The sequence below is a fragment of the Phocoena phocoena genome, chromosome 20 (genome assembly GCF_963924675.1).
Source record: "Phocoena phocoena chromosome 20, mPhoPho1.1, whole genome shotgun sequence".
Taxonomy (NCBI): domain Eukaryota; kingdom Metazoa; phylum Chordata; class Mammalia; order Artiodactyla; family Phocoenidae; genus Phocoena; species Phocoena phocoena.
In genome coordinates this window covers 30,421,222-30,446,133 of record NC_089238.1, presented here as the reverse complement: position 1 = coordinate 30,446,133, position 24,912 = coordinate 30,421,222, and the positions used below count along the sequence as shown (strand labels likewise).

Sequence of the window (24,912 nt, the reverse complement as noted above, 5' to 3'; positions counted from 1 at the left end):
TCCCACTTAGATGATAAAATATATTAATTCTAATAATATATAAATAAAGTAAATCTGATTCATTTACTGGGCAAGGGCTACATTCTAAACTACCCAACTCAAATTAAACTAAACTCTGTGGCAAACAATTTTTCTCGTTAGGCAATTAATGTTACCTTCGATAAGGCAATTCCCACATAGCCTTTGGCCATAGCTGTTGTCTTTAAAACAAAGTTCTAAATCTGTAGATCATGCAAAAGGTTATGATCTCCTTAGCAGGTGGTTAAGGAAAGCTACAATAGGGATGCATGGTCAAGAGAATATGAGTTTTTAAGAAGTCTCATCTAATTAGCGGAGCTCTCCCTTCCAATCCCCCCATGTTTAGTGATCCAAGAAACTGAAATGCAAATGGAAAAAATGAATCTGTGAAGTTAAAGGTATAAAATTCTGCAACGTTCCTCAGACTCTTAATTCTTATTTCTAGAATGGGAAGGGATTAAAGCTAACCTTATTTCTTTAGAGGAAAGTAAATGAAAAATTATTTATACTCTTAAAAACTTTTTGCAGCGTTGATTAATGCTCATCAATAAATAAGGGAGACCATTTCATTCATTTGGATATGCAAATTAACCTGGAAAATCCATAAAAACATCTTTATCGCCAATAAGCCCATCAGTATAGCAAAATATAATGTAAAAGAAAATGAATATTACTTGATAAACACATGTGAATAGAAGCATTTCAATAAGAAAATCTATCATTTTTTTATAAAAAAGCTTTCTATTTTAAACATCATTACTCAATCACAAATAAAATACTATCAGTAAATGCCTTTGAAATTTCAAGTAAAAGCCACCGCATTTTCCTTATTAGGAATGTTTGCTTTCAGTCGTCCTTTTTGTCTGAGGTACTCTCTTCATGACTTTCAGGGCTGACTTTATTACTTACGACTGAGGGAGTTGCTTGGACTTCTTTTGGTAATGAAAACACATGGCACGTCTGGAGGTCTAAGTAGGTTGTAAATATCTTAGCATATTCTGGATGCTTTAGGGCAAAACTTTTAAATTCCTCTAAAAGAGGAGAAAAAACAAAATCCAATAAATTGAGGTGAATCTTCTTTTGGCATGATGCAGATTAACATATGATCTTAATAATACAATGATCGTAAAAGTCTATTACTCAACCCCTATAAATTATACAACCACTTTGGGAGATAGTTTTTTCCATTATCTAGTCAAGTTGAAGATATGCATACTTTATTCCAGGGTATATAAGCGAGAGAATTTGTGCACATTGTGCTCTGGGAGACATGTATGAGAATGTTCATAGCAACATTATTCATAATAGGTAAAAAATGGAAACAATTCACATGTTTGTCAACAGTTGAAATGGCTAAGTAAATCATGGCATATTTGTGGAACAAAGTGCTACACAGCAATGAAGATGAATGAATAGCTGTGTTGTAACAATGTGGATGAATCTTAAAACCATAATGTTGAATGAAAAAAGCCAGATGCAAAGGAACACATATTGTATGAGACCATTATGTAAAGTTCAAAAACTTAGGCAAAACTAAAATATATTTAAAGATGTGTACTTTTGTGGTGAAATGCTAAAACAAAGCAGGCAAAGATTCCTTTTTAAGTCAGGTCAGCAGTTCCCTCCTTTAAGACAGAGGAAGGGGTTCTATTTGGGAATAGGCACATGGAGGCTTCTAGAGTTATTGAAAAGCTCTATTCCTTGATCTGAGTGGTAGTTACCCAAGGGTTCATTTTTAAAACTTTGTTGTGCTCTATGTTTATGTAATTTTATTATTTTTTTGTAATAGAAAATGTTAACAAAATTTATTACCCAGGACTCTCTATCACTGGCTTTTAAAACTATTTTAACCTTTAACTCTGGTAAAGAAATAAACCATCTTGAAAAGCTGAGCCCTGACTTATGATCAGTAAGGGCAAGTAGAGTGTACAATATTCACTAATCATATCACTAGACCCCTGAGTAGTAGGCCTCCTTTTATCTCAGGTGTTTGAGATTTAGGAAGTGAGGTAGAGTATAGAAGGCTTACAAAATTAACCATCAGAATTTGAACCCCAAACCTCCGGTAACCTGGAGTTTCTGAAATATGATGCTACCCTCAAGTTCGACATTTCTCTCTCCTCTTCTGTTTGGACGGAGAAAACTTTATTGAGCTTATATAGCAAAATGAGCCTGGTCTTTGAATCAGCTTGCTATTTGACTCTATAATAAAAGGTTTTTAACCCAATATCCTATTTCTATCCATTCACTAAAAAAAAAATCCTCCGATAACCAAATGTCTACTTCATGGCACATTAGACTATCTAGCAACTCTCGAAGATAAAAACAGGTCTTAGTGATGAGGAAGTCACCAGTTAGAGCCCAGATCATTCTTTGCAATTACAACATTATTTTGCATTGACAGAGCACTTTATATTTCCAAATCAGGCAAGCTAGTAATTGTTCTTTCTTAACATCCAAAATAAAGATTTATCTGAATGAGTCTATTTCAATGACAGAGATACAGAGGACATAAGTGACTTCTAAGATACGTGGGCAGGAGTGTTGATCTACTGAAATCATGAGCTTTAATTTTAAGACTTGTGCTCTGGTCAAAAGATCAAGGCTCTCTGTCCTCTTTGGGGATGCTAGTGGCATTAAAGAGTAACTCATTTCTAGAAGTGCTGAGAGCTGGCAATAAGTAGAATTTGGGCATTAATTTGGCTAAAGGAAAACCAAGAATGAAAACAATTTAAACTATCACATTTAAATAATGTAAATGGATACATTCATGATACATTTCTATACCTATTCTTTCATAAAATCATACTTAAATACCTCAAACATTCCTGCAAAAAAAAAGAGGGCTTGCATAATATTGGGGAAAGGGAGATATTCTGTGTATTCTAAAAAGAAAAAGGTTGAACTCCAAAAAACAGAGTAGATTTCCCTAAAAACATATTAAAACTGACAGGTAAAAATATGACTACCTACAAATAATTCTTAGTATTAGTTTCCATTGAAATAGCTATTCCAAATAGTTTTTCAAAATTTGTAGTTTGGAGTAATACAGAGTATTAACTATGCAATGAAAATGGTCAGAGAATTAGTACACATGGGGTTTATGACTCTTAAGTTTTTTTTTTTTTTTTTTTTTTTTTGCGGTATGTGGGCCTCTCACTGTTGTGGCCTCTCCCATTGCGGAGCACAGGCTCCGGACGCGCAGGCTCAGAGGCCATGGCTCATGGGCCCAGCCGCTCCGCAGCATGTGGGATCTTCCCAGACCGGGGCACGAACCCGTGACCCCTGCATCAGCAGGCGGACTCTCAACCACTGTACCACCAGGGAAGCCCACACTCTTAAGTTTTATATCAGTATCTACTTGCCATTTTATCCTTTTTTTTTTTAAAATGAACTTAATAGATAAGTGCACTTAATTACCTAAAATAGAATAAGGACAGCCAAAATGACAGTAATTAAAAACAGAAGAGTAGGGCTTCCTTGGTGGCACAGTGGTTGAGAGTCTGCCTGCCGATGAGGGGGACACGGGTTCGTGCCCTGGTCTGGGAGGATCCCATATGGGGCCCGTGAGCCATGGCTGCTGAGCCTGTTTATCCGGAGCCTGTGCTCCGCAACGGGAGAGGCCACAACAGTGAGAGGCCCACGTACCTCAAAAAACAAAACAAAACAAAACAAAAAACAGAAGAGTAAGAGAAGTCTATGAGCTAATTCCCCCATCCCACGAAAGTTATCAGGTTGAAACTCTCTGAACACCAGAAGGAAAAAGGCATTCAAGAGGAATCCCCCTCTGGCCCATGACAGAAGACTGGGGAAGATAAGCCACGCTGATATCTACGACCATATCAAAGCTAAGGCAGAGGCCTCTCCACTGAGGTGTGTTTCCCAAGGACACTGTGAAACTGATGAACCATCCCTTCAGCGCTTAGGGGACTTGTCTTCATGTGTGGACTCGAGCCATCAGGAGAAAGGCTGGTCACTGGTGGACGGACCTGCCATTTGGCCACAAGGTCTTCCTCCATGATAGTCCCTACCTCACAGGGGTGCCATCAACATGATGTGAGATAATGAACGTGAAAGCTCATCTAAGCCACTAACAGGAAACATTAATAGATGGTTTAGCTACTGTTATTACTGTGGGTCCCTCAGTCCATATCCCTCTACTGTGGCTACAACTCTGACATTCTCTAGTAGATGATCTTAGGTAAGTCACCTAAATTCTTTGCATCTCAGTAACATAAGAATAATGAAGAGTACTGATTGAATAGGCTTGCTATAAAGAATAAATGAATTAATATATATAAAATGTGTGAAGAGCGCTTAGCATACGGTAAGTCCTCAATAATTAGCTTCTACCATTACACCACTACTACTATTATTACTATCATCATCATTGTTACTATTACTTCTATTGTTAACATATTAGTGGGGGGAAACAACACTCTTGTATGAGGGTCAGTCATAGTCTGGATGTACACTGTATACTGTACAGTACACCGAATCAGGAGCCAAACTGCCTACTCACCATATGAAACAGAATCCCCCTGGGCTATTTCCTTGAAGAGACCAGAAACATCAAGGTCAGGCACTCCAAGGGAAGCCTGCAGAATGGTGGCGAACTCTTCTTCTGTTATGAAGCCATCCTCGTCAACATCAAAGAGCTGAAGGAAAAAGAAAATAAAGCCTAAGAATGAGCTCCTCCAGAGCAATGGTGGTATGTAATAATCTTAAAAAATAAACTGTTTAGTAATTCAGACATTCATTGTGTGGGGGGCTAGGGATATATGTCCATAAGTATGGTATCTGCTGACTTCACAATACTTATAGTTTAGTGGTAGAAAGAGATAGGATTAAAATAGGGGCTACAGGGACTTCCCTGGTGGTCCAGTGGTAAAGAATCTGCCTTATAATTCAGGGGTGCAGGTGAGGGAACTGGGATTCCACATGCCACGGGGCAACTAGGCCTGCACGCCACAACTACTGAGCTCTCATGCCTTAACTAGAGAGACCCCATGCCACAAACTACAGAACCCATGCTCCCTGGAGGCTGTGTGCCACAACTAGAGAGAAGCCCGTGCGCTGCAACAAAAGATCTTGTGTGCCGCAGCCAAAAATAAATAAAATAATAAATAAATCTTTAAAGAAAAATACGGGCTACGACCATAGTAAGTACAAAAGCACATGGAAAAAATAGGGGCTATAACCATAGTAAGTACAAAAGCACATGGGAGTCCTGTGTAAACAAGATGAATCCTACCCGGAGAGGTCAGGGAAGGCTTTATGACATTTGAGTTGGGTCTTAAAACATGAAGAGATATTCCCAGAACATACAAGTACTGGCAGGCAATTGCCTGGGGCTCAAGTCAGGAGAGAGAAAGACAAGCAAGGATCAGATCATGATGGCCATATAAGGCCTCATCTACCCCTGCAGGATTATGATGGGAAGGGCTGTGGGGTGATTGCCTGTGAACTGAGGGAGCTCTGAGGCAAAGTGTGGAGGATGGAGAGAGGGCAGAAAGTTGAAAAGACTAGAGGCATGAAAAACAATTAAGAGTCTGGGGTGGAGAAGCAGGAAGGGCAGGAAGAGACAGAATTTATAAGGAAGCGAAGACAGGACTTACATATCAGTTAGAGGTCTGTAGTGATGGAAAAGAAGGAGCTAAAGACGGCTGAGGGATTCTAGCTTGGGCAAATGGGTGAAGGAGGGTTATGTTACCAAGAGTGGGAAAACAGGTTCCCAATGAGATCAAGGGTTAGAACTGGAGAGCTTAAATTTGAGTCAGAAGTGCCAGGAGGAAGTTAAGATTGAGCACATCAACTCAGGAGAGTGATGAGGCTTCAGATATGAATTCAGGTAAAGATTGAAACTACAAGTGTGTTTGAGCTTCTCTGTGGAAAGTGCAGAAAGTAAGGCAGAGCCCTGGGAACAGCAAGAGTTGAGGTGTGTGCAGGGAAGAGGAACCGGCCAGAAAGACTCAGAAGCAGCAGCCAGAGAGATGGAGAAGCAGAAAGAAAGAGCATGCATCTTGGAAGCTAGGGAAGGTTTTCAGGAAAGAGGAAGAAACTCTGAGTGTGGTAATGGCCAACAGAGTAAAATGGCATAGGATGGCCAAGCAAGAAGCAAGAAGGTTTGCTGGATTTGGCAATTAGGAGATCCTGGCGACAGATGGTAACGGAATCAAGCAATGAATAGAGAGATGAGGCGTGGAGGCAATAGGCATGGCTCTTTTAAGAAATTATGGAATAAAGCACAGGAGATAAATGGGGTAATAACCACCTACAAAAGGAGGCTGCCTTCAGGAAGGGAGAGACAATATGTTTATAGGCAGAGGGGAAAGGGTGGGATAGTCTGAAAGTCAAGCAGCAATGCAGGGGTAACTGATAGATAATTAATATGCCATATTCATAATCCTCTCCAGGGTATTAACAGTTTTTCATGATATCAACACTGACTCTTTGCAGGCACTGATCCAACATGTTCAAATCACTTTACACACTCATTGAACCCTAATAATAGTCTTATGTAAGGGGGGGGTGTTGTTATTAGCCCTATCTCACAGATGAGAAAGCTGAGCAACAGGGAAGCCAGGTAACTTTCCCAAGGTCACACAGCTTGTAAATGGTCAAGCTGTCGCCCAAATGCAGGCAGATATCTACAGTTCCTGCTGTTAAGGTATCCACTTCTGACCAAATACACGATCAAAAACAGGCATTGGATAAGGTGTGATAATCATGAAAAGAACAATAAGCAAATACTGAATAGTGTTTTAATTGTCCACCAGGGTGGGAGGAGAACATAATTCGAAGATGTGATTTGCTGCTCCCAGATAAGAAGGCACGGAGGACGCCTAGTCCATTTTCTACTACTCAGCCCCTAAATGGATGATAAGATAGCTGGAAAGCGCAAAGTGAATTAGCTAGCATTTGTTTTCACAACAGTAGCCCCGGGGCTCTTTATGGGCCTTGGACTTCAGGCGTTAACTGCCAGGATTCAGTCACAACCTCCCCCCACCTTCTCACAAACTCTAATTTTTCTGTAAAAGTCTTCCATTCCTAAAGAATTCTCACCAACTTATCAAATCAACTAAATTTGGTCCTTTGATGGCTCTTCCGTCTGTATAAGTTTCCTTCACACGTCTGTTCTGGGGACTTTTACTTCCTCTCCATTTGTCCTTTGTCACAACTACCCCACGAAAACCCCTCCATTTCTCTCAATTCCTCATCGCTCCCAATAGCCTCCCTACCCCAGAGTTCCCAGATCTAAGGTAAATCTCGTGCTCTGGGCTCTGGTAGAAGGTTTAACACCTCGTTTTCCTTGGAGAATGGGGGAGCGATACCTCCCCAGTGCACGGAATGCTGTGGGACTCTGCATCAAGACATCCTGTCTTTCCTAGCAAGCACATGGTCCAAGACCATTTGGACTCTGCCTGGAATTTGAATGATGAACAGCGTTCGAGTTTGCTCACTCTAACGTCAGTGCCCAAGGGAGATGTAGAGCAGCTCCCGCAGCTGGGACCTCTGGAGCTGCCTGCTTTGGAGTATTCCCTGGAGCCTGCTTGCTGTCCTCACAACTGATTCCTCCACCAGAGTCTATGCCGGCTGCTTACAACTGAAGAATGCTGACTAATATTCTACCTCTAAAGGTCACCGTGATGATGAAATATGATCAAAGATGGGAAGTTAACTGTGAAGTGTTACCCAAATAAAAGGATGTGAATGCATTCTGTATATATACAAAATGATACTACTAAATGAAAAATAGAAGCATGCCAAAATAATTTTCAAAAACATCATACAGGGACTTCCCTGGTGGCACAGTGGTTAAAGAATCTGCCTGCCAATGCAGGGGACACGGGTTCGATCCCTGGTCCGGGAAGATCCCACATGCCATGGAGCAACTAAGCCCGTGCATCACAACTACTGAGCCTGCGAGCCACAACTACTGAAGCCCACATGCCTAGAGCCTGTGCTCCACAACAAGAGAAGCCACTGCAGTGAGAAGCCCGTGCACCGCAACAAAGAGTAGCCCCTGCTCGACGCTACTAGAGAAAGCCTGCACACAGCAACGAAGACCCAACACAGCCAAAAAATAAATAAATAAAATAAAATAGGCATTTAGGCACTTAAACAAAACAAAACGAAAAAACCAGAACATCATACACCCCTGAGAAGGATAAAAAAATAACCAAAGTAAAACATGACACTTGCTTTACTGAAGAAAAGAGCTAATTATAGTTTTAGGTCCTTCTTTCCTCTCCCTGTCCCCCCTCAAAACCAAGGTCTAGGCTAGAGAAAAATCTCAGGACTTCTTTAAAGACAATAATTACTATGATTAAGGGCCAAATTTTCTATCAGGTCTTTCATTGGTAAACCCAAAGTGACCACTTGCCCAGCTGACCTTATAATCACACAGACAATCTCAGAACAGAAACAGAAATGTCTGGGTTGGAATAAGTTAGCTATGTGTATAATTTTAGGTTTTATGATGAATAAGTCTGTAAAAGTTTTCAGCTTGGAAAGAGTTCTGGCCCTTGCCTTGAGACCATCTGCTAAGCATCAACCTCTTAGGTTCTTTATAGGCCTAGCAGTTAACTCAGTTGAAACCAATCTGAAATAAAAAGTCAACCTGGGGACTCCTCTGTCAAGGATAGAACACATGGAAATTCGTGAGGCTAACCCAGGTGGCCTCTAAGACATGAGAAAGGACTCTGGGAGGAAGAGAGTCTTTCTAGACGATAGACGGGACAACACTTGTTGAGGACACAGTGGGATATTCTTCTTAGAGAAAATCAGGAAGAAATAAGAGTAGGAAAGAGGCATGGGGAAGGTCCTCAGCTGTTATGGTGGATGAAGCAGAGACTCAAAGACCTGTACGATAAGATTCCACATACACAGCTTGGTAAGTGAGATCAAGTTTTTGTTTTACTTGAGAGCAGATCATGTAAGATTAGAATATGGAAGGGAACATCCCATTCAAATACTAATTAGATAAAGCACGTTTCATCTCCAAAGAACCAAAACACACTTTGGGAATGTACCCTTCCCTCTCCTTTTTGCATATATAAGTGATAAAATGGAATCTGAGTTCTCATAATTCAAACTTCCATTAAGTTCTGCTAGGGATGGGGGACATGGATTTTATTCATCTGCCCCTCAACCCCCCATACTGCTGTGACAATATATGTGATATACAGGAAAACATATAGGGTGGAAACTTGAGACATTTATGATGGTATTCACTTGACACCACCACAACAAAGTAAACTCCATCGGGAAAAGATCACCTAAAATATCTCTGACATACAGAGTGAGAAAATAAGGATGGATCAGAACTTTCTGCCTGGTGAATTGGGATGACTATAGACAGGTGGTGTTTATTTATAAACCTCACTTTGGGGCTCCAAAATGGGGAGGCTGAAAAGAAATAATTTTTAAACTAATTTATGAAATCAACTGCTCTTCAATTTTAATGCTGTTAACTAGGCTGCTTCCAAAGACTTTCTTTTTGCTTAAATGGATGCTTGTCTTTTCTTTATTCTCAGTAGCGATTGTCTTAATCACATTGCCCTCGTGTACATGTCACAGCAGATCTATAAACACTCGTAATAGATGCACTGATTTTCAGATAATACACTTAGAGTCAACACTTGTTTACGAGACAGACCAAGATGATTTCAGTGGGGCTGACAGTACCTTAAATGCCACCTGGATGATCTCCTCTGTGTTGGCAGGGTTGCACAGGACAGCCAGGCCAATTACATACTCTCGGAAATCGATACTGCCATCATGGTTCTGTGAAAGGATGGGAGAAATCAGTTAGCAGGGCCATTGGTTGAATGACTATTAATCACAGCCCACAAGGTGAAACTCAGACATGCCACGCAGCTCAGACTCGTCATGCACTGAGCCAATTTGGAAAAATGTTTGCACTGAGATAGAACAGTAGTGAGTGGCCCACCTATTCCCAACTCAGAAGGAAGAAAAATATATTCCTGTTGAGTGATCAGTATAAACATTTTATCACTGAGGCTCATTTAGACTGGCTTTATGGCACTCATTGTGGGTTCTTGAGCTCAGCCTTGATGGGAGCCTCTCTGGGAAGCAGGATGGGGGATTTCATCCTAGGTGGGACTGAAGCCTTCATTCCACCATCGATGGTGGGCCTGCCATGATGGCCAACACCAGTGGGTCACTAAGAGACTCTCTCCATGTAGGAGATAGAAGGGAAAGGAAAGGGGCAAATTGAGGCAATAATCACAGCTACATTCTTTCTCCTTTCTGTACTTACTCTGCAATAAAGCAGGAGAAAGTAAGCAAACTCGAGCAACTTCAAGGGCCCCTTAGTGATATCGGGCCCTGGAAGATCCTGCACTTTTAAGCCTTGGAAACTAAACCTAATTCGTATGATGTTTATATCTATACACTGCAGCAGGTATTTCTTGATGGTTTTATAAAAGAAGGGGTTGATAATTCTAATCCATGCTGACCGAATACAGAGTTTTTCCTACACATGAACTACTCACCTAGATGGGAACACTGAGAAGATGAAATGGGGAGAAAGGAGAGAAAGCTTAAGGAAGAGAGGAAGAAAGGGAGAGAGAGGCAAGGCAGAGAAGGAGGGAGGATGGAAGGAAGAGATAGAAGACAGAGAACAAGAAGGAAAAGGGAAGAGGAGAAAGGAAAAGTGAGATGGAGAGTGGAAGAGAAAGATGGAGGGGGAAAGAGAGGAGGAGGAGGGAGAAAGGAAGAGGACTATAAGCTCAATGATTATAATCCCAGGTGTGGAATCATTTTGGCAGCAAGATCTTCATGTTGCCAGATGAACTATGAACTAGTAACAACAAAGCTAAGTGTGATACTTGATAGGTTAGCAGATGTTTGGCACTGATAAGAGCGTAAGTATCTACATTTCAACCATCAAGAGTTCCTGTAGGGCAGGGATTGCCTTCCTCTGTGCAGTGTATTCCCATTGCCTAGCACACACAGGTAGGTACTAAAAAACGATGCTACCTTTTCCTCACCTACTCTCACCTACTATTGATACTTTGGGTTCACCTTAAGACACTTAGGCAGTGTTTTTCACTGGGGTTTCATAGATGAGCTTGAAAGGGAAGGCTGTGAAGCCTCTGAAAGGGTATGACTTTTTGTTTGTTTGTTTGTTTTTGGCTGAGCCACAGGGCATGCGGGATCTTATTTCCCTGACCAGGGATGGAACCCTTGCCCCCTGCAATGGAAGCGTGGAGTCTTAACCCCTGACCAGGGATTGAACCCGTGTCCCGTGCAGTGGAAGCATGGAGTCTTATCCCCTGGACCGCCAGGGAAGTCCCAGCCCTTTTTATATGTACATTTTTCTAGGGAAAAAAAACCTTGTAGCTTTCCTCAGCTTCTCAAAGCAACCAAGACTCACTGTCACCATACTACTTTATCTTGCTGCAGGGTGGGAACTAAAAAGGAATAATTTACCTTCACTTTCTCATTGGAGAAGGTAGAAACAGAGGATTCAAGATTTCCCTAAAGTAACAGGGTTTCTTCCTAGGATTTAAAACTCAGGTCATCCGACTTCCATTTTTGTCTGATTACCAGCCTCTAAGACAGCTCTTTTCTGCCTTTCCTTTAATCGACTTTATTGAGGTATCAATTACAGTCAATAAAAAGCATCCATTTTAAGTGTACAGTTTGATGTTCTTTGAAAAAATGCAGACACCAGGGTAACCACCATCACAATTGATGGCTACGATATTTTCATCACCCCAGAAGTTTCAGAGAAGGTAGAGTTTTAAGGGACATAATTTTCCTTGTGCCACTAACGTTTAATTTTCTTCTGTACTATGGAGGGCTGTTGTTCATTAGGGCTTAGAGGCTGAACAGCTTATGGTACCGTGAATATATGCTCAATAAAGGTAAATTTATTCTGCAATTGGTTTTCTCCACTAAGCAACACAGAAGTCTTGAATAGAAGTTCTGAAGTATAATGAACCGGTTTGCAGGGCAGAAATAGAGACACAGATGTAGAGAACAAATGTATGGACACCAAGGGGGGAAAATGGCGGGGAGGTGGGTGGTGGTGGTGGTGTGATGAATTGGGAGATTAGGATTGACATTTATACACTAATATGTATAAAATGGATAACTAATAAGAACCTGCTGTATAAAAAAAATAAAATTCTAAAATTCAAAAAAAAAAGAAGTTCTGAAGTATAGATATAAGAATGACCTATGAATATATTCAATATCCTGTGATAAACCATAATGGAAAAGAATATAAAAATAAGTATATATATGTATAGCTGAATCACTTTGTTGTACAGTGGAAATTAACACAACATTGTAAATCAACCATACTTCAATTAAATAAATTTTAAAAAAAGAATGATCTATGGACACTGAGGATATGGTCATAGATAGTATGACTGGAAATACGCCTTTGATTTATTGTGAGGCATCCAATTTTTATCTATACTACCGGACCCTATGTATAATACAAGTCAAGCATTATAGCTTATTTTTCAGATGGAGAAAGAGAAATGTAAAGGACCCTTAGTATTACTGTTATTCATGAATAAAGGTAATATTCTGGACCCTTGGTTTTCTTTAACAGTTTTATATGAGTGGCTTTGACCGACAAAAGAATATTAAAGCAGACTCTTGACAATCAATCACATGAGAAACTATATGTAAGTTTTCATCCTAGTAATGTGAAGGACAAAAGGCAGCATAGAAATTATTCTGAGAGATTTCATTATAGGACTAATAAAATAATACATTTTAAGGTTCCAATTTCAGAATAATAAAATTTAGAACTGGGAGGAATCTTAGAAATCATCCGTTCAACTTCTTCATTTTTACTAATGAAAAATTGAGATGTAAGTTTTACTTGAGGTCACAAAACTCACTATTGCCACAATGACAATTAACATTTACCTAAACATTTACCTGACACCCAATCATTCAAATTAAAGCAGGCAAGTTGATAAAATATATTCAAAAACAGATAATAAAAAAGTATACAGCAAAATACACTCCTTTAATTTTTCAAGTTCAAATCAGTCCCATGGTAAAAAATTATTCCTCAAAGCTGTGGTTCTTTCCTTTAAAAACTAATGGAACTCCTCAGGAAGAGTATTATTATTCAAATTCAATAAATTCTCAGTTGTCCAGGAGAGTCAGGCAAGAGGTATTCTGTTTACCTCAATATTCTTATTTAGAGCATATTTCTACCCACCTGCATAATGGTATTATCAATTTTCTAGGAATTAAATTGTTTTAATCCACTTAGCATTAAAAATAGACATTTAAAAAAAAGTAATTCTGAAAGCACTTCAAGATTAATACATACATTAAGTATCAGTGCCCTGCAGGTGCCTCAGCAAATATTCTTTAAGGCCTGACTATGGGTTAGTTGTGCAATATTACTGATGAAATTTCTGATTGAAGTTGATACATAAATCAACTTTTAAATCACATGCACTATTACTCAAAAAATATTTTAAAAGTGACCTTTAAGATGATATACAAATTTTGAATGTTTTTGGACATTTGCTGTTCTTAGGTACAGAACACACTTCTTTTTCCTGCTATTATAGGTTACAGAATTCAGTGTATTAAATCAAGACTAAGGTGTTTTTCAAAATCATACGGGATATTTTGAAATTAAAAAATGTAGATGTATAATTTCACATTTAAACAAAATCATTATTATTTTCAACTTACTACATTGATTGTATTGCTTTTAGAAATTTGAAAATGAGATGGAGTTATATTAATGAAAGCCCTTCATCGTAGGCTATCAGTAGTCTTCCATGTAGAAAAGGCAACATTTGAAAAAAATTATCAGGTAAATACTCCCTCTTACACTGAAGATGTGCCTTTAAAACACCAACTAAAACCAACCAACAAACAAACAAACAAAAAAACCCATTGGATGGAAATTAAGAAATTCAATCACTTGTTAGGCTATTGGTTCTACACAATGCCAAAGGTTTGTTTACTTGGAAAAGTCCAGACTCTGGACTAAATTTTCTGGGATCCACTCTAGTCCCTGGGGTTATTTGTCCAATTTTACACAAATTCAGAAAAGAACAAGAGAAACTTAGGTAACTTCAGGATGTTTTGCCCTGTGCATGCAGGAAGAGAATCATAAAAGTAGGTAATCCCTTAACTTGAAGAGCAAGAGAAATACTTAATACCACCCCTAGTGTGAGATAATTGTCTTAACTTTCATAAAACATTTAAAATGAAGTGAGGGGAGAAAAGTGGGGCTACGTTTTCTTTTCCCCAACCATCATGTGGAAAGGTTAAATTATAAACTTAATATTCTGAGACCTTAAAAGGCATCTTGGCAGATTTCCCCTTTCCTGGCTATATTACTACAGCCATGCCTAACATACTAGTGGCCATATTCTAAAACAGGGATCCTGATATTAATGTGAGGTTGCAGCCTCATTCTAATATAACCACACCTGTTTTAAGTAGCTCCCCAGACCAAGTTTAAATTACAAGTCCCTTGAGGAAAGCGGACGTGATCGCTAGGCTTGGCTCAATTCAGAATTACACGCATGTGGTATATCATAAATATTATACGATGGTGATAATGGTGTCCACAGAGGCCAAATGCCAACCTGTCCTATTTTCACTGGGGATTTCTAACAGGCAGCTGAGGGCTGTTAACAGGCCAGTTACATCATTTCAACAGTTACAGCTTTCCTCTAAATGAGTCAAAAAGGAAGGATTTATCTTCAAACTCAGGATGATCCTCCAAAGTAGACTGGGAGAGAGGGAATGCATTAAAACCCAGAGAAGCAGGAGGGTAGAAACCAATTAAATAGGCAGATGAACAGAGCACTTGAAAATGCAGCCTCTCGAACTGAGTCTATTGGCCGGGGATTCCTGGATTCTCTTTGCCCCGTTATCACCACCTGAATCAAAATGAAAAAGCCAAACCAAGGGCCATTCACAAGAAAGGTGCAACTACCCCTGCTTTTTGGGTGGCAGTTTCTCCATACTCCTATCTTCTTTTTTTTGGAAGCTGGCAACACTGACTCCTGTGGGGACCTCAGTTTTCAGCTGAGACTAATATGAAAAATACAGTGAAGACAGACTAACCTTAAAGCTGTGGCTGTCAACCTTGGTTGCTCATCAGAATCACCCAGGGAGCTTTAAAAAATACTCATCTCTGAGCTCCACCTCTAAAGATTTGTATTTAACTCATATGGAGTGGGACTCAGCTCAAGAGCTCTCCCGGTGATTCTAAATTACAGTCAGGGCTGAGAACCACTGCAATAAAGACTCAGCAACATTTATAGATATTTATACATCTCTCTATGGCTTTAGATACCAAATAACTGGTTATGATTTGTGTACATTTTCTTTGTTTACTTTTTTTCCTGTCTGCAGTTTTCAAACAAATGAAAGAATATTCTTTGCTCTGAGGCAGGGCAAGACGTGACAAGAGCTGGCTAACATCAGCAGGGCGTGCCTGATTTTGAAGTACATGTAAGAGCGATCACTTTGATTCATTAAGGCAACCAGAGACATTTCAACTATAAGTACACTCTTTCATTCCCCAATGCCCTGATCCTCTTTACAATTATATAAAAACAAAACTGTTACATGCTTATTTTGCTAGGGAAAAGGGACTAAAGAATTCTAGATTTTAGATAGTTGTATCACCATTTAAAAAAATACTACCTTTTATAAAACTGCTTAATTTCACATTTCTGAACCTGTTTCTATACAGTTAAGCAGGTTACCAGGAAAACACTTTTTTAAAAAAAAATGTAATAGAAAGACCAGATGTGAATTAAGAGAAAAACAGGTTTTGAATTTCCTGCCTCCTCACCTTTTTTAAAGGAAAAAAATGTATCTCCTGAGAGCTTTCTTGATTTATTCCAGGATTTTTTTCAAAATTCCATTCTTAACAATAACAACAGCTTTCCTGCTCTTTGGAATTCATTCACCAAATAAGAAATGACCTATTAAAATCTACTCCGTTAAAGCCTGCCTTGCACTCCCATCACATATATAAGTCCATATTAATCCTGTGTCTCAAAAAGCCGACATACAAACCACTCAGAATATTTTTCATGAAAAATCTGTTTAATTAAGCAGTAAAGGGCAGCACAAGTTCAGAAACAGGTTGGGTTATGAAAGAAGTTGGCAGGAAATGACAGCTTTGGATGGGGTAACCGCAACCGTGCAGAGAGCATGGCTAAGCTTCCAGCACTCCTGTCCCCCAGGGTAGTCCCGACTTAGTGCCCACTTTAGGAATACATGGTCAGCTGCAGCCATTCTTGGATAGACACCTGAATCAGGCCATCCACATCTCTATCCAGGGATTTGAAAGCACGAAACATGGCATCCAGGCGAACCAGGCAGCTGATGAAGTTGTTAAAATCCATACTTCCATCCTCATGGGCATATCGGCGGACAATCATTTGGTAAAGTTGTTCCTTTAGCTGGAAGCCTGCTGCCTGCAGAGCACCCCGCAGCTGAGAACTTCCCAGAGACCCAGAATGGTCCCTGTCATATTGCTTATAAACACACTGCCATTTCTTGATGTTTCTCCAGAGATACTTAAATTCTTTGAAGCCCAGCTTTCCAGTTGTATCACTGTCCATGATGGACACGATGCTCCGGCAGGTGTCAAGACTAAAGCCGTCAGACTTCAGATCCTTGTGCTTAGACAGGACTTTGTTGAGAATATTCATTAGGTGAGTGGCATCCACTTCCATGTCTGGTCCAGCCAGCTGTGCAAATTGTTGCCGAAACCGCCTAACTTCCTCACTTTCATTGGCCTCCACGTTGGTGAAATGCTGCTCAGTGGGTGGTGGTTCCGGGGTATACTGAGCAGCTGCAGCCTCACTGATAAAATTCACAATTCCTCCAACTATCCCTCCAATATTTCTTGCTCCTCTACTTTTCTGACTGCCTCCTCCAAGAAGGTCTCCAAGAGCTTGTCCAAGACCTTGACCTTGATCTGCTCCTTCCAATAGAGCTTTTGCAAGAAACATGCTTTTGGTTTACCGAAAGGGTAAAGGGTAAAGGCTGCTGAAATCTTGGAGGTGGTATGAGAGAGATGAAATGCAGTCTAAGTAGTTTACATGCGGAAGAACTGGCTTTTCTGTACTTGCTTGCACTGTACCACACCCAGGGTACACCTCCTACCCTAGTTGCCTGAATTCCACTAGGTCCTAGCACCTGCCATTTTTCAGAGGGCGTCAATAAAATACTCCTAAGTTATAGTATGTCTGACAAATTAGAAGAAATCATATTTTTAAGTGTAATATATTAAACTCTACATTTCTATATGCTGTTAACTATTTTTAGTTCTCTTTCTCAGCACCTGAAAGATGATGTGGAGTTTCCTAACAGGAGAAGTTAAATGACTCAAGGATATCAAGAATTTCTTTTCTAAGGAATATATATTGTTAGGGTACAACTGAATAATTCTGGGGCACTGGAAAAATATTTACCTAATTCTCTTCCTTTAGCAAAGATCTGCAGCATCCAATGTTCTTAAGAAAAACTTGGAAGGGGGATTTTTAAAATGCAGAGTCCTCAGGTCCCATCCTCAGAGATTCTGATTCTGTATAGTCTGCTGTGGGGCTCATGATTTACGTTTTTGGAATCTTTTGGAAGTGTAACATTCACATAGAAAACTGTACAAATCACAAATATATAGCTCAAAGAATTTCATATATATATATATATATATATATATATATATATATATATATCCATGTCATAACACCCCAATCAAGAAATAGAACATCATCAGGACTTCCAAAGCCTCTTCATGCCTCTTTCCAGTTATTCTCCTCTCCCAAGGGTAACTAACCATTGTCCTGACATCTAACACCACAGATTCATTTTTGTACCTTAAATAAATAGAATCATATAGCATATACTTTTTTGTATCTTGTTTTTAAATTTTTAATTAAAAAAATTTAAAATTGTGGTTAAATACATGTAATGTGCAATTTACCATTTTAACCATCTTTTAAAAAATATTTATTTATTTATTTGGTTGCACTGAGTCTTAGTTGCGGCAGGTGGCTCCCTAGTTAGTTGCAGCAGGCGGCGCCCTAGTTGGGCTCCTTAGTTGTGGCACATGGGCTCCTTAGTTGTGGCACATGGGCTCAACACTTGAGTTGCGGCTCGTGGGCTCCTTAGTTGTGGCAGGTGAACTCCTAGTTGTGGCGCGCATGTGGGATCTAGTTCCCTGACCAGGGATCGAACCCGGGCCCCCTACACAGGGAGCGCAGAGTCTTAACCACTGTGCCACCAGGGAAGTCCCCCATTTTATAATAGTTTTAGCTCTTAGACCCATTTTGAGTTAATTTTTATATATGGCATAAGGTAAGAGTCCACTTCATTCTTCTGCATGTGGTTATCCAGTTTTCTCAGTACCATTTGTTGAAAAGACTGTTCTTTCCCCATTGAATGGTCTTGGCACCTTATCGAAAATCATTTGTATGCACACACACAGGTTTATTTCTGGGCTGTCTATTCTATACCATTGGTTCATATGTCTGTCTTTATGCCAGTACCACACTATTTGGATTACTGTAGCTTTGTAGTAAGTTTTGAAATCAGGAAGTGTAAGACTTCCAACTTGTTCTTGTGCAAGACTATTTTGTCTATTCAGCATCCTTTGAGATTCCATATGAATTTTAGGATGGATTTTCTGATTTCTGTAAAAAAAATTTTTGTCGGGATTTTGATAGGGATTGCACGGACTCTGTAGACCACTTTGGGTAGTATTGACTTCTTAACAATATTAAGAATTCCAATTCATGAACACAGGATGTCTTTCCATTTATTTGCATCTTTTTAAATTTCTTTGAACAACGCTTTGTAGTTTCCAGTGTACAAGTCTTCTACCTCCTTGGTTGTTTATTCCTATTTTATTCTTTTTAATGCTGCTGTAAATAGAGTCACTTTCTTAATTTCTTTTTCATATTGTTTATTGTTAGTGTATAGAAACACAACTAAGTTTTTTTTTAAAAAAAATTATTTATTTTTGGCTGCATTGGGTCTTCGGCGCGGTGCACAGGCTTCTCACTGCAGTGGCTGCTCTTGTTGCGGAGCATGGGCTCTAAGCACGTGGGCTTCAGTACTTGTGGCATGCGGGCTCTAGAGTGCAGGCTCAGTAATTGCATTGCACGGGCTTAGTTGCTCCACAGCATGTGGGATCTTCTTGGACCAGTGATCGAACCTGTATCCCCTGCATTGGTAGGCAGATTCTTTTATTTATTTATTTATGGCTGCATTGGGTCTTTGATGCTGCGCGCGGGCTTTCTCTAGTTGTGGTGATCAGGGGCTACTCTTTGTCGCGGTGCACGGGTTTCTCATTGTGGTGGCTTCTCTTGTTGTGGAGCATGGGCTCTAGGCTCATGGGCTTCAGTAGTTGTGGCATGCAGGCTTCAGTAGTTGTGGCTTGCAGACTCTACAGCATAGGCTCAGTAGTTGTGGCGCACGGACTTAGTTGCTCTGCGGCATGTGGGATCTTCCCAGACCAGGGATCAAACCCGTGTCCCCTGCATTGGCAGGCGGATTCTTAACCACTGAGCCACCAGGGAAGTCCCCACAACTAAGTTTTGTGTGTGGATTTGTATCCTGCAACTCTGCTGAATTAGTTTATTAGTTCTAACAATTGTGTGTGTGTGAGTTGTCTGCAGGATTTTTTTACATATAAGAGCATGTATTCTGTGAGCAGAGATAATTTTTCTTCTTCCTTTCCAGCTCATATTCCTTTCATTTCTTTTCTTGCCTAACTGTTTTGGCTAGGGCTTCCAGTACTATGCTGAATAGGAGTAGTGAAAGCAGGCATCCTTTTGTGTTCCTAATCTTAGAGGAAAGGTTTTCAGGCTCAAACCATTGAGTATGCTGTTGGCTGTGGGCTTTTCATATATGGTTTTTATTATGTTGAGATACTTTTCTTCTATTCCTAGTTTGTTAAGTGTTTTTATCTGAAAGGGGGTTGAATTTTGTCAAATGCTTTTTCTGGATCGATTGAGGTAACTGTTTTTTCCCCCTTCATTCTGTTAATGTGGTTTATTACATTGATTGATTTTCATATGTTGAACCACCCTTGCGTTCAAGGAATAAATTCCACTTAGTCATGATGTAAAATCCTCTTTGTGTGCTGTTAAGTTCTGTTTGCTAGTATTTTGTTCAGAATTGTTGCATCAATATTCATATGGGGGACTTCCCTGGTGGTGCAGTAGTTAAGAATCTGCCTTCCAATGCAAGGGAGATGGGTTCGATCCCTGGTCAGGGAACTAGATCCCACATGCATGCCACAACTAAGGAGCCCATGAGCTGCAACTAAGGAGCACATGTGCTGCAATTAAGTAGCACACGTGCTGCAACTAAAGGAGTTGGCGAGTAAGGAGCCCGCCTGCTGCAATTAAGACCAAAATAAATAAATTACAAAAACAATTCATATAGGACATTGGTCCGTAGTTTTCTTTTCATGTACCGTTGACACTTGAACAATACGGGTTTGAACTATGTGCCTTCATTTCTACTAGGATTTTATTCAATAAATACATACTACAGTACTACACTTGAGCTTGGTTGAATCTGTGGATGCAGAATCATGGATACATAGGGCCGACTATAAAGTTATATGGAGATTTTCGACTGCACGGGGTTTGGTTCCCCTAACGCCTGTGTTGTTCAAGGGTCAACTGTACTATCTTTTTCTGAACTTGGTGTCAGGATAATGTTGGCCTCATAGAATGAGTTGGGAAGTATTCCCTCCTCTTCAATTTTTGGGAAGAGTTTGAGAAGGATTAGTGTTAACTCTTCTTGAAACATTTGGTAGAATTCACTAGTGAAGCCATCTGGTCCTGGGATTTTCTTTGTTGGGAGTTTTTAAAAAAATTACTCATTCAGTCTCCTTACTAGTTAGGTCTGTTCATATTTTCTGTTTCTTCATGATTCAGTCCTGGTAGGTTGTACATTTCTAGGAATTTGTCCATTACATCTAGGTTAACCAATTTGTTGGCATACAGTTGCTCATAGTACTGTTTCATAATACTTCTTATTTCTGTAAATTTGGTAGTACTGTCCTCTCTTTTCTGATTTTGTGTGTCTGGATTCTCTTTGCTCAAAATTACATTTGTGAGATTTTATATTTTTAATAAGTATCTTCAGAAGTCAGTCTATGACAGATAGTCCCAGATAATACTTTGAGAAACCTCACCCTTGATACTAGGTAGAGTCAGGGTACAAGCCCTTCAGCAGTCTTTGGAAGTTCTATTGGTAAACTCAGGGAAAAGTGGCCAGGACATAACTAAATCCTTATATCACTCAGCATTTTGGACCTTAATTTCAATCTGCAAACTGATGATAATAGTATCTCCCCTGCCTACTTCATAATGATTCAATTTCTTTTATTATGTTTCAGGACTTGGACTCAATGTTTAGGAGAGAAAGATGAAAACATCAGGATTGCTGTCCTCAAGGATCAAAGAAACCCACAGAAAACTAGGTGTTGTAACTATAATCTGAGGTCTATTTTCACATTTCTACTATTAATACTAAACTATTACATTTGTATATAACATTCTTTGGTATATCGATTTTATAGAATTTCCATGAAAGACATAAAAGCATTTGAAATAAGGAAAGGAAAACTCAGAGAAGTTAATCTACTTATAAAAGGTCACACAACTAATATATTGCATAGGATTATCAAACCAATATGGGTGCCCAAAAGGGGAACAATACGTTCTGCTGAGGAAAGGAAAGGAGAACATTTACCTACAGAAGAGGTAATGTGTAGGCCTGACCATAGGCTAAGTCAGAGTTCTCCAAAAAGACAAGATATATATATATATATATATATATATATATATATATATATATATATAAAGGGGTGGTGTAGTGAAAAGATAGAGGAACTAAAGCATGTGTGGTATTCAAGAGATAATGAGTAGTCCAGTGTGATGAGAGTTTACTGCTGAGAACGATGGGCGATAAAGGCAACTCAATAGAATAGAATGAAATTGGAAAGGACTCTGAACTGCCATGTGACAGAGTCTATCTCACAGGTTACTCTGGAAACTACTAAGGCTCAAATATGAAGTCAAAAGGAGATTAAACGTAAAATTACTTTATAAACTGTACAATTCTAGAATTAAATAATGATTATTCTAGCTATTATTAGGGAGAGAATAGTAGCTGGGAGACACTGCTCTGTGTAGGACATGAGAGCAATGTCTCCTGCCACACTTAGTGGTTTATAGAAAACTCTCCATCAACTGGTTTTATGGCACAATGACTCCAATTACTGGTCTCATGGGCACCGTGAAATGGTCTCTGTAAACACCAAAGGCCAAATGTCTTCCTTTACCACACTGAAGAAGCACCACAAAAGGACTTTCTTCCCTTTAGGGGATCACAAGGGGCCATCTGGCCTCAGACAGATTTAAATCCATTCATATAAGCTTCTGAGGAAATTACATGGGCTTTGTTTTTATAATATTGCAAATTAACTTGACAGCATCCATTGTCATATAAAATGTGCCTCCTTATGACCATCTGAAGTGTTTTTCGCTGAAGTTTAAATCCAATTCCTCTCATTTATTTTCTGCTAAGATGGAAAGCATTTGGCTAACAGTTTCTCATAAGCCATCATAGAATAAAAGACTGTTATTAGATTAACAAGCCTTTTCTTCTCTGGACTATTTAATCCCCTAAGGCTATTTATTAGAACATTAATAGGAACTTTGGTTGCTGTCTGGGGGAACTCCACTGTGCAGCTCTGGAGAAAAAGAGTAGGGGAAGAGGCCATATTCAATGGAAATTTTAACCTCAATTTGAGGGGGAAGAGTTATTGAACTTAAAAAGTTAACAGTGACACACGAATGCTACTAGCAACACTATTCATAATAGTTCCAAAGTAGAAACAACCTAAATATCGACTAACAGGTGAATGAATAAACAAAATGTGATAAATTCATATAATGGAGTACTATTTGGCAAGAAAAAGGGGTGAATTACTGATACAGGCAACAACATGGATGGAGCTCAAAAACTTACAATAAGTGATAAAAGCCAGACATGATACTGTATATTGTAAGATTCCATTATATGAAATGTCCAGAAAAGGCAAATCTATACAAGTCTCTATTCTAGTCTTTATTCTAGACCAGGTCTAGAACAATGCAGGAGGACTTACTATAGTGGTTGCCTAGGGTTGGGAGATAGGTAGGTGACAGGAATTAACAGTTAATGACACAAGGAATCATAATGGGGTGATGGAAAAACTCTAAAACTGATTTATGGTGCTGGTTGCACAACTTGGTAAATTTACTAAAAATATCATTGAACTGTATGCTTGAAATTGGCTGAATGCTATGATATGTAAAATATGCCTCAAGAAAGTTATTTTTAAAAAGTCCAGAGATGGTTTGTAGTAAAAAGAATACTGAACTAGGAGTTCCCAGTGCTGCAACTAACCAGCTCTGTAGCCTTCAGCATACAACTTCCTCTTTTGGGCTGGAAGCTTCCTGAGAAATGAGGAAGATGGGCAATTTGACACTAAACATCCTTTCAGCTCTAGAATGCTGTGAGTCTAGATCTTCATGTGCCATGAAGTGGTGACTGCAGCTTCGTTCTTACCTTGCATTCAGTTTCCTTCTCATGCCCAAGTATTTTTATGTTATATATGACTGTAATTTAATCTTTTTCTTGGGTCTGGTTCTACAACTTTTAAAGACATACTTACATACCCTTATCCTCACTTTGACGTATTGTCTGGTTTTCAGAAGTATTCCGGTAACCTATCAAATATGTTGCTCCTCCAGACAGAACTCCAAGGTGGGGGGACTGAAGCAGGTCTAGAATAACACAGGACACACAGCTCCCACTTTCAGTGAGGGCTCTCTGTCAAGTGGGGCTTTCACCTAACTGCAACATGATCTGGACCAGACCTTCCTAATTTATTGATGAGAATGTCACGTTGGATGAAATCAAAAACCTTTCTAGAGTCCATATAGATAATATCTATTTCTTCTTCTTTATCATCTTGGACTGTCACTCTGTCATAGGAGGAAATTAAATTGGTCTGACACAATTTGCTCCTTACAAAGCCCTGTTCTTTACCTCTTTATGCTCTTGGAGGAGGCCACTGCTCACTTGTTCCAATAAAAAATCGAGCTTTAATCAATGCCCTCTCCTTTCTGTTTCCTCTAAGTGTCTCCTAGGTAGACTTGCATTGAGAAGCCAAAAAGAAAGCATACAATTCTCATGCTTAAAAGGATATTTCTAGTGTAAGAGCACTCAGGGAGGGAAAATATTATGCTGGACTACATGGGGAAGTTAAGTCATCATGAGAATTGAAGAAGGAAATGGTCAGACATATAGGCCATCAAACTTTCAGGATGACTGGTACAACTGGATAAGAATGTTCATCTAGCCCACTCAGAAAGTTATAGCCTTCTTCTGTTAATTATATCATATGAGCTTTAGATTTCATATAACAAATCCTGATTAATTGAGATTGGAATCAAGATGAGTTCTTTTCACATGAGCTATGAAATACTAAAGTACACATCAAACCCGAACTGGAAATTTAAAGGATAGAAGAAAGGGGAAGAGGGGGGTGGAGGAGGGATAAATTAGGAGCTTGGGATTAACAGATACACACTACTAGATATAAAGTAGATAAACAACGAGGTCCTAGTGTGTAGCACAGGGAAAAAAATTCAATATCTTGTAATAGCCTATAATGGAAAAGAATCTGAAAAAGAATACATAAATATAACTGAATCACTTTGCTGTATACCAGAAACTGACACAACATTGTAAATCAGCTATACTTCAATTTAAAAAATAGGATAGAAGACTTCACTGTTGCAACTATTCATCTCTGGCACTGTATTA

General features: G+C 39.3%; 2 protein-coding genes across 2 annotated transcripts in view; both read right to left on the bottom strand.

The window, feature by feature from the left end:
• Positions 1 to 571: 571 nt before the first annotated feature.
• LPCAT2 (lysophosphatidylcholine acyltransferase 2) overlaps positions 572 to 24,912 on the bottom strand; it is a 64,630-nt gene continuing 40,289 nt past the window's right edge. The window contains exons 12-14 of the mRNA XM_065899023.1: positions 9,709 to 9,807; positions 4,541 to 4,676; positions 572 to 1,049 (exon numbers count right to left, since the gene is read on the bottom strand). Of these exons, the coding sequence (XP_065755095.1) occupies positions 865 to 1,049; positions 4,541 to 4,676; positions 9,709 to 9,807 (420 nt within the window). The 3' untranslated portion in view covers positions 572 to 864. The remainder of the gene's footprint in view (positions 1,050 to 4,540; positions 4,677 to 9,708; positions 9,808 to 24,912) is intronic.
• Positions 16,275 to 17,024, bottom strand: CAPNS2 (calpain small subunit 2). The gene has a single exon (XM_065899275.1). The coding sequence runs from the start codon at positions 17,022 to 17,024 to the stop codon at positions 16,275 to 16,277; it is 750 nt and encodes a 249-aa protein (XP_065755347.1).

Bases quoted from the DNA above. Each gene is read 5' to 3' on its own strand.
- CAPNS2 (XM_065899275.1), bottom strand. From the start codon at position 17,024: ATGTTTCTTGCAAAAGCTCTATTGGAAGGAGCAGATCAAGGTCAAGGT.